The sequence below is a fragment of the Tachysurus vachellii genome, chromosome 15, assembly GCF_030014155.1.
Source record: "Tachysurus vachellii isolate PV-2020 chromosome 15, HZAU_Pvac_v1, whole genome shotgun sequence".
In the NCBI taxonomy this organism is placed as follows: Eukaryota; Metazoa; Chordata; class Actinopteri; order Siluriformes; family Bagridae; genus Tachysurus; species Tachysurus vachellii.
In genome coordinates this window covers 15,613,514-15,630,109 of record NC_083474.1, presented here as the reverse complement: position 1 = coordinate 15,630,109, position 16,596 = coordinate 15,613,514, and the positions used below count along the sequence as shown (strand labels likewise).

The window sequence follows — 16,596 nt, the reverse complement described above, 5'->3', positions numbered from 1 at the left end:
GTAGTAAAATTAGGAAAGTCACACCACAGTTAAAAAAAACAAAATACTTGGTTTACACATAGTAGGCAGAGAAAGAACTGAGCACATTATTATTATTACTATTATTATTATAACCAGAACCTTGAGACTGTGAGCCTCAGAGTCAGAGTCAATCCTGACCTCCCTGGGGCCCTAAACAAAATTCTGCTAAGGGGCCCATGAGCCATGTAAACCATTTGCCATATATTCACACTTGCACTGGCAGCACTGCACATCTAATTTAGCTAATCAGATAGAGACTAGAGACAGAATCACATCAACTTAACTTTACTGTTATTTGCTCTTACTGACATCAAACTTGAAGAGAACACAAGTTTACCTGATTGCTGTTCTTGCATTTCACTCTCATTTTGTTTCTTTTCCCTCTTTTCATGGCCAGATGGATAGCTCCACTTCTTATTGTCACCTACACAGTAAACATTAACACGTGCTGTAAAATGAGGCAGGGGGAGGCGTGGCCTTGCGTAATTTGCGGGGCCCTATGCAACTTGCGTAGTGAGCGTATAGGGCTGATCGGCTCTGCTCAGAGTTCAAGTGCATTTAATTCACTGATATGTCTTTAAATATTTTATTTGCATTTTTATTAACTTTTGTGTTGCTAAAATTGTACATTCATTTTTATGAGTATAAAAATGTTACTTACAGGAATATAAGAGTTAATCTATACAGTTAAAGGAGACGACTTTTGAGTGAATTTGCGTAATGATGAGCACACTACGGAACAAGGTAAGCAAAATAGAGTGGAGATTTATTGAAGTCCGTGAACATATAACAGAAACGAGTGGCACGAAGCACCAAAACTTTGCAGCACACACAAACACACACGGGAAATCACAGGAGTAAATGAATCCTTAACTTGAGGAAGTGGATATAGGAGTGAATCCAAACGCTCCGGAGCAAAGATGAAGAAAGGGTAGCTGATTGCTGGAAGACAAATGGGGGAGTCTGGAGCTTGAACGACTGCAGAGAAAATCATGTTAGCACATACAAGACCAGACAACGAGTGAGTGACTGAGGGTGGTATTTATAGTGTGTGGTGATTGCTAAATGAGGAGCAGGTGGTGATGATTAGTACTCAGGTGAGTGTGATTTCTGGTGAGTGAGGGAAGGACCTGGTAACTCTGACAATTTGAATACAAATTAAATAGAAAACACATTTTCTTTAGTAAGCAGACCTTAATTTTGCAGCCATGACTACAGTAAATAAATCTATGCAATCCATTCTTATCATAGTATAACTTGAAACTGTTTAATCACAAGCCCTGATGCACAATAGTATTCTACATCTATGACAGTAATCCATTTTTTTCAAAGCTTTATAATAACTAAAAAAAAGTTTTTGTTTATATCTTACATTGATGTTGAATTCTTGAATTAAATGGTGTTGTTTCATTTGATTCATTTTCTAAAACAGCACAAACTCAGAAGTATCAGCTATAACAAATTATATTGATGGGCTGGTTTTAGAAGATTTGTTTCTAAAACGCTTATCCACAAGAAATTGTACTGAGCCACATAATCAGTGGCTAAACATAAACAGACTTTTTAAAGCATTTAGAATTTTTTAATAATTGGGGGCAAGCTGGGGCCAGTTGTATTGTTAGAGGGGCAACAGCCGAGCTGTAGGGCCGAGTGACGTCCACCGTCGAGCTGTAGGGCCGAGCAGCATCCCCCGACGCACCGCGGCCAAACCCTCGCCACGACGAACTGAGGAAAAGGGCGGGAGGGCAGGAAGGATCCTCCGCCTCGGGCCTGCAGCACCCCCCGCGGAAAAAGTGAAGCGACGTCCTCCTTAGAGAAACCGGAAACGGAGCGGCGTCCTTCACCGGAAACATGCGGGGCGATGCCGCAGGGCACCAAAGAAAAGGGGGCCCAACTAGGATGGTGACATCCTCCACGAACGTGGTGAGGCGACGTCCTCCTCGGAGAAACCGGAAACGGAGTGGCGTCCCTCACCGGAGAAATGCGGAGCGATGTCACCGGAAAAAGGGCCGGAAGGACTGACGGAACAGTCCAGGGGGAGAAGGAAAAAAAACCGGTCCGTGCTGGAAGCTATCCTGCTGGGTCTGCTGGTTCTTAGGGCGGATTCATTCTGTCATGCCCCCGGATATGGAAGGAAGGAGACAGACCCGTACGCAGGATAGCTTCAAATGAAAGGGGTTTAATACATAAGGAAGACAAACAAACATATCCACACTACACGGGGAACTAACGTAATTAATGAATCCGCGCTGCCATCGGCAACGCGGCTCACATATATACACACAGACAAGTCAATCACACAATGGGGAACAGGTGTGGAGACAGGGAGGAGCAGACGAAGGCGGGGCAGACACGTGACAAAAACAAAAACATTAGCACGTGTCCAAAAGTCCGCGCTGATCCCTGACAGCTGATGAGAATGTATTTATATATTTATTTTACCACCCTCATTTTTACTCTTTGTCATGTCTTTTTGTTGATATTACTACAATTATATACAAAAATATTTATCTTTTCTTTGGAAGAACGACATGATGTCTTTCTATCTCTTCATTTTGGTGAGACGTATAGAGCAAACGCAATGGGGACCAAGAAGCTGCCACAAACTACAGTAACAAATGGCCAGGTTGAGATTAACTGATCTAACGTTATGCATTAACATATGCATTACTTCTATAATGTATTTAATACAAATACAACATATTAACAACTTTAATCAGCTCTATAGTTTCTTTTTTAGCTTGAAGTCAACTATAATATTCGCAACTATAATATTGCATGTTCTACGATACTGTTGTGTTCCGCTTTAGGCAGTCCCTCTAGAAAATGTTTGGGTTACATTTCTGTTCCACGTTGCCACTGTCTAATAACGGATGTAAAAAAAAAAACAGTTTTATAAAAATTATTTCACACTCCACATTTAGGGGGGCCACAAGGGGGTCCAAGCTTGTTGTCACAGGGGCACTTCACCCCCCCCAACCACTAGTGATTAATCCAAAGAACTGTTTAGCTCATTCCAAATTTGTATACAACACACTTTCTATTGGTTCAAATTGTTATAGTTGAACAATTTGATGTGCTGCCCTGTTTATGTGTCCATCACAAGTATAACGTTGATGTTATGATGCAAGAAAATGCCTTGTGGCCTCGCATTTTTCTTAATTCCTGTGCATACAGAAAATGTTTATAGACTTAAAATCTTTTCTGATATTAACTCCCACACTAGTACAGCCAAAACCCGACTTGCATTTTATTCAGTTTTTTGACCAGACAGTCTGGTGACCAGACATGAAATAAATGTAACACAATACCATTGTGGCAAGCTATGACGTGCATCTCTCTGTGTCTGTTTAGTATCACTCTAGCTGAAAAAAGTTATGAATTAACACTTATGGTTTCTCATACAGTACAATCCCTAATGAGCCAGACTGAAGATGTCCCTGGTATCCATGTGCTAGAAACTTGAACATATCCATGTCTCACAGGGACATGTGTTTGCATTATTCTACAGTTAATGATGTGTAAGAGGATAACATGATGAATATAGCCATTTACAATATTGTAATATACACATTTCAGTGGTGCATATTTAAATTAAAATACAGCATATATAACAGGGTTTTGAAAAAAAAAAATACATTTAACCTGAGTTTTGTGTGTGAATTCACTTTATTATATTTATTGGTGTTTGAGGGCCCCCTCCTGTGGCTATTCATGATACTGCAGGCGTTCACTTGCCGTAACGTTGCATATTTTTATGCCATTGTTGTTTTTTTCCTCATTAAAGCATTAATAAAGTAATTCTACCTAATAATAGTTGTAAGCAAATAAATAAAGTTGTAAGTGAAGTATCACACATTAGCATAAATGTATAGTAGGCAGAGAAAGAACTAAGCATATTATTATTATTATTATTATTATTATTATTATTATTATTATTATTATAGCAAAGCAGGTTATGGAGACTGTGAGCCTTTTTTAAAAAAAAAGTTTAAACAGTTTTCCATCCATAGAGTAGTAAAATTAGGAAAGTCACACCACAGTTAAAAAAAAACAAAATACTTGGTTTGTGGGCAGGACTTTTGCTTGCACCTCCTATACCTCAAAAGCAGTCAATAATTTTAAGAGCAGTGTCAGTTGGTCACTCAAAAGATACAGAATAGTTTTTCTACATCAGACAACCAAAATGTAAGTCGTTTCTCCTTCTATTTATATAATTTTAATTACATTTATTATATCATTTCCAAACAAAATTTGTGTTGCTGAAATTGGACATTAATTTCTACGAGTGTACAAATGTTTCTTACAGGAATATAAGAGTTAATTATTTAATCATTATTCATATAATATTTTCTGTTCATGTTTTCTTTAAAAAGCTATACATATAATATACAGTTAAAGGAGGTTTTAATCCAAATTAAATAGTAAACACATTTTCTTTAGTAAGCAGACCTTAATTTTGCAGCTACAGTAAATAAATCTATGTTTAAAATTTTTTAAGGTTGAAAATCAAACATGGTTTGATTTAAATAAACTTTACAGTGTTTTTTGGCTATAAATGACTAAACGGCAGCTGTTTCCTGTTTACTGTTTCCTGTTCCACAGAGATTTACCAAATAGTTTTATTTGATGTTCCACTTTCACATTAATCCACAAATCAATGCAATTAGACATATAAATGCATAAAGACTATTGATTTGAATAATTTCTATTTAATTTTTGAATGTTTTCATAATTGGCATGATTGCATTACAACTGATAGTGCATTCTGATCCAGTCATAAAATTGCCTTTTCATTCTAGTGAGAGTCAGAACAATTATAGTTTTGTTAACATTTCACCAGATTTCCTACAGCATATCCAAACACGTATATCACTCTCACATCACATTAAACATCGCTCACATTTAATTTGTGAACTAAAATGTGTTGGACAGAGGGTCACACTTTTTTTCAGCCTGGGACCCCTTTAGGTCAAAAAACAACAAAAACATATACACTGATGTCCTGAATACAGATTTTCATTTCAAGTATTAGGCTTAATACTCATTTTGAATAATTTCCTATTTCTTGGAACATTTTATTCTTGTCTAATCCTCTGACAAAACATATTTGGTCTGAAATGGTCTGAAAACAAACTGTTTTGCAGTTATTGAGGTTTGTAATTAAACCCATTTCATTCAAGTGCCTGGTCAATCATATTTTTTTAATGACAAGAGCTAGATCATTAATAAAATATTAATAACTGTGTTCTGTTATTTTCACTAATATAAAACAATTAAACACTTTAATTGTCACTGATTCTGATACTTATATATATATATATATATATATATATATATATATATATATATATATATATATATATATATATAGATCAAAATGTTGTCAAAATGTTACAATTTGCCTTAAAAAACAATAAATTGTTTAATTTAAAAAGGCTTTAAAAGTTGGATATGAAAGACTTGTGTATGTTTTAGACCCTTAGTTTTGTATATATTTATGTTATTTCATAGTAATTTTATGAAATACCGGCACTGTACTATGAAAGTCCATGCAAATGAACTCGTCCTCTGTAGATGTCACTGTATCAAACTGAAAAAAAATGTGTTTTAAAATGCCCAAAATGCACAAATATGAATATGAGGTTAATTGCATGACTTAATAAAACATCACAAAATACTTAAAGAGAAAATTACATTATTTTATACATTAACAACAGCCTTTCAAAATCTGTCATCAATTCATGTCAACTCCGTCAGATATTTTTCAAATTTCGAAATAAATCAGGGATATTTTGGTCAGCTTTAACCCTGAGGACCCCCTTTGAATTTTGTCTGTTGATGGATGCAGCAGTCCAACACATGGCCTCGTAAGTTTTACATTTTTTTTAAATATACAGCAAACAATTTGAAATCCCTGTGGTCACAGCTTTTATGTGTCAACACTGTCTTCAAAGTAGGGATGATCTTAATCAAGAATTTTGAAATAAAAGTTGGTATTTTGGTTTAGTTTAGTGGCAGCTGACCACTGAGGAAAATCAAAATGGCTACCATTTATTAGACATGATTAAGTTGAAAAAACATAACTTTTGTAGACAAAAATATACCTGTGCCAAACAGATTAATTTCTGTTATTAGAAAACTAATATTTTATTTTAAAATATTATTTTTGAAATAGATGACTTACACTGAATATTGAAGAAACACAGCCAATAAGAGCCCAGATTAAATCTGAACTTCTATACTCTTTGAAATTCATCCTAAATTGAAAATTTAAGAAGCTTCTTGAAAAAATGACACGCGTACGGTTTTGCAATTTCTAGGCAAAGGGTGACTGCACTTCAGATGATAAAATATAACAGAGTTTTGATTTATTTTGAATGCTTTTAGTCACCAATATAATTGTCACAGTTACATTTGTGTTATGCCGTAGTTTGGACAAGTTTATTATTTATCTGTAATATGGAAAAAAAATATAAATAAAGAACAAGTGAGTGACCCTAAACTTTTGAATGGTAGTGTATAACAACTACATAACATGATATTATGATCTAAGTATACATGTTGATTGACTTAAAATATCTTAATATATTTCAAATATCTTAACTCTTATCTTATCTCTACTGTAGGCAGACATGGCTAGACCAAAACTGTCAGTGGAGGAGCAAAGAAAAAGAAACAGAGAGTACCAGCGAAAAAGGAGAGGAAGAATTAACAGTGACCCAGAAAGCAGAAGAGACCAGATAGGAAAGGAGAGACAAAGATGGAAGGACAGGGTCCAAAACAAAAAAGTAAAACAAGTAGAAGAATTAGGACCAAGAATCCCTGTGTTAAAGTATAGATGGAATTACAACAGACATTTCAACCAATTTAGATTTACAGAAACACTGACATTATGAGTCTGATTGTTCAATTTTTTCAGTGAGTCTTTGGAAGTAGTCAGGAAATGCATGGGGAGAATTCTGGATCCTGTTACACTTCAACATTTGTACACTATTAACACTATTACTGTACATACTTTTCTTAGTTAGATCTCAGCTTATTGTGTCCTCTTTCAAATCAGTTGTTAGATTTACAATTTAGTTTGAATATAGATGAGCAACAGAGGAGCTCCAGATACATTTGCGTTTTTCTTCTGATACCAAGAACATTTTGACATTTTCATGTGTGCCTTAAAGATCCTGTCACCAGGTACACTTTGTTTGAAGTTTGATACCCTTTCCCTTGATTCTCTCTCTTTTCCATGTTAAAACTAGGTAAATATCTTTAATCGGTTTAATTCTCGATTAGTTTGTCAACACCGTCAATTGTGTGTCAACACCGTTAGTTGTGTGTCAACACCGTAAGATGAATATTTTTTATTTTTATAAAAAATGTTATGTTCAATTGAGTGTGTTCATACATTAAAACACCAACTTATCTACATGCATCAGTGTCTTGTGTGCACAAAACCATTGATTGTATATATTAAAAATGAAAAAATCAGTAAACTAAATGAAAGTAATTTAAAATGGCTAATTCCAAAACAATGTAAAATAATATTAAAAGTGTATACGATACAATTTATCACTTAAACTTGCTAAGGCACACCATTTCTACACACTTAAAGACTTTACAGTGTTGTTTAATTGATCAAACACACAAAAAACATATTTTCATGTGTCAGACAGAGTTGACATGTATATATATATATATATATATATATATTATTGACACCTTTTCTATATATATATATATATATATATATATATATATATATATATATATATATATATATATATATATATATATATATATTCATTTATTTTTCTATACTATTACTAACATCAGATATGTATTCTTCTTGTAACAGTTCAAGTTGCATCATGGATCTGCAGCCAAAAATACTGTTTGGCTGGATTTGTCTTCAAGGTACAGAATAACATTTACTTACATTTAGTTACATGATGTTTCACTTTATTTCATTCTTTATTAAATACAGCTAGATATTCCAAGTAAAAAACTCTATGTTGATCATCTTTCACAGTGAACTTTGCCTCTGTTTTTTCGGATGTGTGGAAAGCACAAGTTGTCCCTGAAATGAATGCAGTAGTCTCATCTTGTGTTGTGTTGCCCTGCACATTTAATTACCCTGCTGCTCAGTTTCCTGCATCTCGGATCAAAGCAATCTGGCACAAAAAGGGAGACAGAAGTTATTGTATCTTTGATGATAATACGCATAATATTAATGACAACTTCAAGGGTCGCACAAAGCTCGTTGGCAATTTGGGTGAGAAAAACTGCACGTTGGAAATAGATAAAGTGAAAGACACCGACAACGGTCCATTCTGTTTCAGAGTTGAAATCAAAGATTTGGATAAATTCTCTTTTGAGGAGGCGTGTGTGCACACCATTATGAAAGGTTTGGTTTTAAAATTTTTCCACATATATATATATATATATATATATATATATATATATATATATATATATATATATATATATATATATATATTTATAACTTTCTTTAATTTGTGACATATACTTTATACACTGCCAGTCAAAGGTTTTTGGCATACTTGGTTAAACGTACGCAGTACAGTTTACAGTATTTCTCAAGATGTTATATGATGAACTAAAAACATTATATTGGAATATATGAGTGCTAAACATTAAGTAACACTGTGTAAATGTAGCTTATTAACATTGTGAATGGGTCAGTTATGTATAGACTCACAGCAGGGCTATTCAATTAGTTTGTCATGGGGGCTAGATCATGAAAAGCATCCCAAATGAGGGGCCGGAGAATTATAGTGAAATATGAGTGATGATACAACAATATAGGAGCCTGTATGCATAAGACACCCAAGTAAGCTTTTTAAATTCGTGTTTTGAAACTGCATTACAACAACATCAGTGTTAATATATATGGAATATTGGAAAATATCAATGTTTCATTGTATATTTTGTCAAAATAAGTTATTTTATTTATAAGTTATTTTTTATATTAATATTTAAACTACAACAGCCATCTCAGTAATTGGCGAAGATTGGTCTTATAATGAGAAAAATAACATTTAATAGATTTTGTAAGAGCAGTGAAATCGGGTATGTACAGTATGTTATCAGAGCAATACACATAGAGTGGTGCAGGAGCTGGGCTTTGAGGGATGTGTGGTTACTCGTTTTAATGCCATTAATGTGTGAGAATGACGATTCGCACGTGTAAGTAGAGCTAGGGTAGTAGAGTAGGTTTAATGATGTTTCACCAATTTTCCAGATTTTTTTTGTATGAAAAAACTGAAGAAAGAAATGAACAGAAGAAATTAAACCAACAAATGCTCATCATCGTTCTGTTTTTCATCCCGTCTCTTACAGTCAATACTTTAGGGTCCGAAGTCAGACTAAAAAAAGTCAGAACTAAATTTATAATAGCGTTTTAATCTAGTGTCTTTTTCACACTAGGCTACTTAAGGACCCGGAACAAATAACCTTGCAGGCCGAGTTTGAATAGCCCAGGCTTAGAGTAAAGGGTTCATGCTCCACTTGCCTTTAATAACACATTAATTTTACAGTTTCATTATAATTTGTGTGCTTCATTAGCTATCTGAAGGAAAACTTAAATTATTTTTTTTTCTTATTTATTTGCAATTGTAAGTAAACTGTAATTAAATGTAAGTAATTCCACAAAATGTTTGACTGGCATTGTTCATATATCTTATGCAACTCAGGTTTGTTCAGTCTTACAAAGATCAGTAGCATCATTAATTTAATAACCTGTTGAAAAATATGCTTTGTTGAACTTACATGTGTAATATTTTTTATATGAGCAAGTGTTTTTTTGTAAATAGTTCAATAAAACATCTTCTCTTTTCAGACTAGATTAGATAGATGATCAGTCTATTCTTTTCCTATATCATTCTCATATTGAGATAATTTTTAAGCTATTGAGATCATTTTATTTAACAGTAATAAGTATGCCTTTGTACTTTTTATACAGCTAAACCTGAAGAAATATCCATAGATTCTGAGGAATCTGTCACAGAGGGATCCAATGCCATCTTTAAGTGTTCTATGAGACACACCTGTCCCACACACCCCCCAGAAATTAAATGGAGTCGCTCAGATCGTGTTAAAGTCCGTGTGTCCCATAAGAACAATGGCCATGGAGTTTGGGAGGTGGAATCCATCATGTCCTTCACTGCCACAGAGGCGGACGATCACACGGACATCACTTGCACTGTCACTTCCCACGGCTACATAGAATCTAAAATTACTCGCAAAATGTTCATAAAACGTAAGACATGTTAGGTTGCATGTCCTTCACAAATTGCCTTCTCTGAACTAAATCCTGATTAACACCAAATACTGTATACCCCTGATTCACCATGCAGGGTTTTTCCAAAAGTTGAAATAGATATCACATGAGACTAACTATTTGACTATTGTTTTCTTATGTGAACCCATATACAGTATACAGTATGTGACTCTTTGCAAACATAAATTGTATATTTTACGTTCATTGGGACACATAACACTTACTACAACTATAGTTTACTACAAAGCAAATAATTAAATATATTTCCTTTATAGGCATAGGAATAGAGTACTTGTAAGTATTTAAGTACACAATAATGACTTTTTACAGGTGAACAAAGTTACCTGCACATCATTATTCCTGTGGTTGCTGTGTTTGGAACCATCATTCTATTTGGAACAGCATGTTTCTTTGTCACCAAGAGATACAGGTGAGTTCGAATGAAGCTGACAATTCTAAGTTGTTAATATGTGCATAATATAATTTTTCCTGTTGCTGTAATATATATTTCACTCATTAATGTTGTGTTTATGTATTTTACTTTAACATTAGCTACACATTCATTCATTCATTCATTCATTCACCTTCACATTAAATCCTGAGCTGATCTGGGGAAAACACACACACACACACACACACACACACACACACACACACACACACACACACGCACACGCACACTTATACACAACAAGCCATGGTTGATAAAATGTTTTTACTTCTTTTTTATTTTTATTTTGCCACCAGGAAACAGATTCAAGACCTCCAATCTAGAAATCCAAATGGGTAAGTAATAAATAATATTGACATTATACCATTGTGTTCATTTTATTAATTTGGTTGGTAGCTGTTAATAATTTTAACTTACAAGCTCACACCAGGATTGGAATACTATGGAATACTGCTACAATTTTATTTGCATTCATTTGCAAGCCCATGTAGAAAACTGTTCTCTCTAAGCCTTACCATATTATCTTAAATTACTGGGAGGAGATCTAGATAAGACATATAGAAACCTACAATCTGATTTGATTAATAACGTGGAAGATTGTGGAACAATTTGCTGCTGTTGAAAATATCCACATACTTTTTTTATTTTCCTGTCATTCCATGTTTACAGCTATGCAGATGTTGTATAAGTTTGTCTGCCAAAGGCTTATGGCAGAACCGATCTATTTATATTAATAAAATCCAATTAATACAATAATACATTAGACAATATACAGTAAGAATTGATGTATTCTTTTTATTCATTTCTTTTTTTACATATGCTAAATAAAGGGCCACAAGAAAAAAAAGCATATAGATAAATCATCTGTAAAATCTCCAGCCTCACTAATTCACTGCAGTTTCAATGTAGAATTCTATTTACAGAAATATTAAATCTTATCTATTCCCATATACACTACTGTACATTGTGTTTTTTTATCCTAACAATACTGGTTCATTTTCTACACAGGGTATGGAGTCGTCTCTCCAGAATGTCTCACAGGTCAGCATGGATTAAACTCTATACTACTACATTTTCAATACTAGTGACATTTCGAAGATATTATGAATTTTTGAGAGATTTCCTTCATGTAATGTAATGACTGATGTGGTTGTTTTGTTCCTTTAATCAACAGGGTCAGGTCAGTGGGAAGAATGAGAGACAGAGCCTGATACCCTAAGTAGTCTAAGCAGTAAAAGCAGTTAATCTATAAACGTAGATTCATCTGTTGACTGTTGTTATATATGCACTTCCAGCAAAAAAAAATATACACACATTATTATTAGTAGGGCTTTCTTGTGCCATGGCAGTCTTCACTGACAGATCATCTCTTATTCTTCTTAATCTTATCATGAAATTGGTTCAATCATTTACTCTGAAGAAAGTGTAATGTTTTTATTTCCTAATTTCCTTATTAGGGAACAAGTACTTGTCTTATATCTCATCGTGTGTAAAATTTAGGGACTTGTTTTAACAAAACGATAAGGACATCCCACATGTTGGCACCTTTGGATAAAGTTTTTAAAACTAACAAACATTCACTCTTTTACTAACGTATTGGTCATATAGTTTAGTGCATAACAATATGAATGTTTGTGCTACAATCATATTACTCCGCTTTACTGTTAATTTCTTAAATCTGCTTGATTAAAAAAATGTTAAAAAAATTATGTTTCACCATTTGAATATACTCAAGTGTTAGAAAAAGAAAATATTTGAAATAGATGACATTATGGTTAATATGGTGTTATATGATGTGCATGTGTAATATAAAATGTATTACTTACCTAAAACTTTAGGAAGGTGGCTTTCATTTTAAAACAATTTACTCCATTTTTTCTTGAAAACATCATTCAATCTGCAGGTTTTCTAGTTTATGTGTGATTTGTGTTTCCTAGTGAATTTATCAGAAGTAAACTATCTTGTAAATATGCAACATTTACATCCATTAGCTAGGATTTCACTTTCTACCTAACCAAATAATGTTATGTTTATTATTGTATTTATGGAATTAATGCTAGTGTAACGTGTCAGTACTACAGCATATCTTAGCTCTACTGTATATAGCCAGTTAATGTTAGTATATTAGAGAAATGTTCCTCAGCATGCTTTTTCAAAGTAGAGAGGGTTCAGATGGAGATAAAAGTTTCCTGTTTTTAGACAAATCATTACTACATCCATCTGACAAGGAAAATGCATGAAAAAGTGAAGTTAATAATTTGTCTTTTTATAGTATTCTTAGAACTTTAAGAAAGATCAGTGACATGTAGCTCTTTTTAAGAGACTTTTTCTGTTCCTTTTTTCTGTTCCTCATTTATGACAGGAAAAAGCAGACATAGCTCTTAGATAAAAATGCACAATGCACAAAAATGCACAAAACAACTTGGTTTATTTGCATTCAGCATATATTTAACATTTTACCAGTGAAGCTTTATAATAGTGATAGCATTATCTAAGTTATCAAAATCTAGGCTTTTTAACCAAAGCGACTTTAATAAGTTTAATATGAAAGTCTCACATTACTTATACTGTGGACTTTTTTTTAAATATGAATGGAGCTTCTCTGATGATGTCAGTGTACAATTATGATGCCTGCTCCTGAAAACCAAAACCAACAAATCTCTGGAATTGTAGTTTGTTGAATTAAACATAAAAAGCTGAACCAAAGACAACAGGTAGAAGTTTACCTTCCTTGAAATAAAATTTTAATTAATCATTTTGTTTATTTTACTTATTTTTTAACCTTACCTGACTATTTACATTTTAATGCTTAATAGGAACTATAGAGGAAGGCAGGAGCCTGAAAGGGATTTTGGTACTAAGTAAGTAATTCTATTATGCATCGTTACTGAATTGTAAAAAATAATGTGCTGACCGATCCACAGTTAAGCTCAATGACAAATGACCATAAAGTACATACCGTAACTTTAAATAAATACTACAACTTTGTTTATTTTACTGACATCAAAGGAACAAAAAGCTTTGTATAGGTTACTTACATATTATATCTAAAATGTAATTTTAAGCCTTTAATATGTTTGATTAAGTTTCTCTGTAGGCATAGGTCATAATTACAGTTTGTCTTATATTACCGTATATATTTGATCACAAGCAAATAACCAAACGTGTATGTTTAAAGGCCAAACAACTGTGGAGGTACCCTGCCAGGAAAAGCAGAATTCTCAAAACCTCGCTGTCCTTCTCCGAAGAGGTGGAGTATTCTCATTTTCTTATACTGTATTATTTTTTTAAGATGCTATTACTTCACACCTTGTATTGTACACTGGATCAATCAGACAAAAAGGTTAAAAAAATAATAAATATAAAAACAAAGTTGTCATTTGGTGTATGTTGTAGTATAGATAGGTGACGTAATGCAAATTGATAGTGTATGGTTCTTGTTCAGAATCCCATTTTCTAATGTACTACACCCATCTGGTTGTTGGTAGATGTTTACCATTTTAATTAAATTAACATATACATCACATATACATCATGTATACATTAACATATACATGTGGAAACCAAAAAATCAGGAGCAAATCAAAGCAACTCCTCCTAATGTACCAGTCAGTACATTTATATCACATTTATGTGGAGTATTAATTTGTGCCATCTGGTTTCTTAGTAAGATGAACCTCAATGAGAATCCTACTTTTAGAGAATAGCAATGATATTCTATAGCAACCGATAGTAACCAATATTCTATAACATTAAATGTAATTATAAACAGATAAAAAGTGTGAGGTGTCTTTCATTAATAAATAAAACATTTTAATATATGGTTTATTTCTGTAGTATAAATAAAATTATACACATTGGGACATGCTATTACAGGAAAATAAACTTTTTTGGGTTGGTGACAGCCTTCCACTTTGCATCGCACCTTATCACTACCACCCCAGAGTGGAATGTGACTCATCATGTGTTATTTGTGTACTATTTCTGTACTTTTCAGCCTTTTCCATCCCTACTGAAACACTATAAGTGTAATATTATAAATTTTAGCTATTTATCAATGTAATTTTTTATTTCCAATTTTTTGGTCTCAGCACTGTACTGTTTTTTGTCCTTACTTATGTGTATAGCATGTGATGTACAGTGCCTTGCTCTTATACAGAGAAAATAAAAAAATTAATCACAGTCCTTCTTTTCCACAAAATGTTAGTGAAAAAAATGCCTACAACAAATCTGCTGGTGGATGTTCAGATGTAAGTCATTCTCATCATGTTTCTATTTATTTGTCTAGTTTAAATGAGCATGATACAATATTCATAGATTGCCTCTAATCAGTAATGCAATGTTTCATCTTAAAAATGATTGCATAGCAGAACAGCTTCATTAAATAAAGGGCGATTTTGAAGTATTTAATATAAAAGTACACTCTTATTTCCTATTTCTTTTCTCTACAGGGCTATGATGATGATGATTACACCAACGTGGGTGACCTCAATGTGTATGGAAATATCTGATGACAGAATTACCTATTATTTACCAATCAATGATAACTATCATTTCTTTCTATCTATCTAAACTATCATTGTTTATGTTTATATATGTTACTGTATATAATTTTATGCTGGGTGTCTTGTGATATTCTTCATGCTTTCTATGTGAAGCTTGAATTTAAAAGATGATGTTGAGTTTTCATTTCTTGGCAATGAAAAATAGGAAACTTTGCATATTAGAAAGGTCCACTGAGCAGCAAATTCATAACAGATTATGCTTTGTCTTTTTTTACATTTCAGTGGGTAGAGTTTTAGTTCCTTTTACTTACTGGTGAGAAACTATGTTTATGCCCACACACTTATTCTATAATGAAGTCCACCTAAGCATCAACTGAATCTAAAGTATAAATGACAATATACATATCAATATACAAATATTAAAAATATATATAAATATTATGTATAATGAAATGTCTATTGTTGACACAGATTTAACCAGGGGATAATGCATTGAGAAATAGGCGTTCATTATTTTAAAGAAAAGTTTGCTTTGAGAAAAACAACAACAACAATGCACTGATATTTGGACATTTCCCTGATTACTAGCTGTATTGACAGTATAAATATTATTGTATCGTTTTTTGCTGTAACCAATAAACTGTTAAAAGTATAATTGTGTTGATTTATGTATTGCATTTGTTTTTAATATGTATTGATTTTTATCACTTTGGATAATTATTACTTATTATTTACTATTAACACCTGCTAAAAGCTCCTAATCAGTATTTTTATATTATATACGCAAAATAATGAATTAACTAAAATGGTTTACGTGATTTTTTTTTTTTTATATATATATATATCTTATTGGTAGTTCAACCGTTATTGGCGCAGTGAAATAACTTTAAGACATAAGAACATACAATATACAGACAAAAACTCTGAATATCTTTTACTGGCAGGTTTTATTCATTTACTCCTCTACCTACAGTAGCTGTTTATCCGGTCTATTTTATGAAGTGGGTGAAAGCCGGGGAACGTTTTGGAAACAAACTTGGACATGAGAAAAACATGCAAAATTCTGTCTAGAGAATAGGATCAAAAATGAATATCCATAAATTGTTGTTCTTCTCACTGCTGCTCCCTGTGCTGTCTATCTGGTCCGCATATTTGATTTGGCACAGATTTTTTTGCCCTTCCTGACACAACCCATTTTATCTGTGATTCGTCACTGAGGTCACCCGAAATTGACCATAAACACATCAACCACCATGTCGGTTTCTGTTGACGACTTATATTTTTCAACAGATAATAGGCAAGGCAAGGCAAGACAAGGCAAG

The 16,596-nt window shown here is 33.0% G+C and overlaps 1 protein-coding gene across 2 annotated transcripts; it reads left to right on the top strand.

The window, feature by feature from the left end:
• Positions 1–4,087: 4,087 nt before the first annotated feature.
• LOC132858341 (myelin-associated glycoprotein-like) lies at positions 4,088–15,929 on the top strand. 2 transcript variants are annotated; one of them, XM_060888640.1, is made up of 12 exons: positions 4,088–4,209; positions 7,874–7,932; positions 8,048–8,422; positions 10,001–10,297; positions 10,649–10,748; positions 11,066–11,104; positions 11,778–11,810; positions 11,944–13,483; positions 13,586–13,630; positions 13,948–14,019; positions 14,977–15,019; positions 15,221–15,929. In XM_060888640.1, exons 2-8 carry the CDS (start codon positions 7,887–7,889, stop codon positions 11,978–11,980), a joined length of 927 nt encoding a protein of 308 aa, XP_060744623.1. In that variant the 5' UTR covers positions 4,088–4,209; positions 7,874–7,886; the 3' UTR covers positions 11,981–13,483; positions 13,586–13,630; positions 13,948–14,019; positions 14,977–15,019; positions 15,221–15,929. The 2 variants fall into 2 exon arrangements, with proteins under 2 accessions (XP_060744623.1, XP_060744622.1); XM_060888639.1 differs by having other exon boundaries at positions 11,944–13,630.
• The last annotated feature ends 667 nt before the right edge of the window (positions 15,930–16,596 follow it).

Bases quoted from the DNA above. Each gene is read 5' to 3' on its own strand.
- LOC132858341 (XM_060888640.1), top strand. From the start codon at position 7,887: ATGGATCTGCAGCCAAAAATACTGTTTGGCTGGATTTGTCTTCAAG. The intron at 7,933-8,047 runs GTACAGAATAAC...CATCTTTCACAG, and splicing joins TGGCTGGATTTGTCTTCAAG to TGAACTTTGCCTCTGTTTTT. The intron at 10,749-11,065 runs GTGAGTTCGAAT...TTTTGCCACCAG, and splicing joins TTTGTCACCAAGAGATACAG to GAAACAGATTCAAGACCTCC.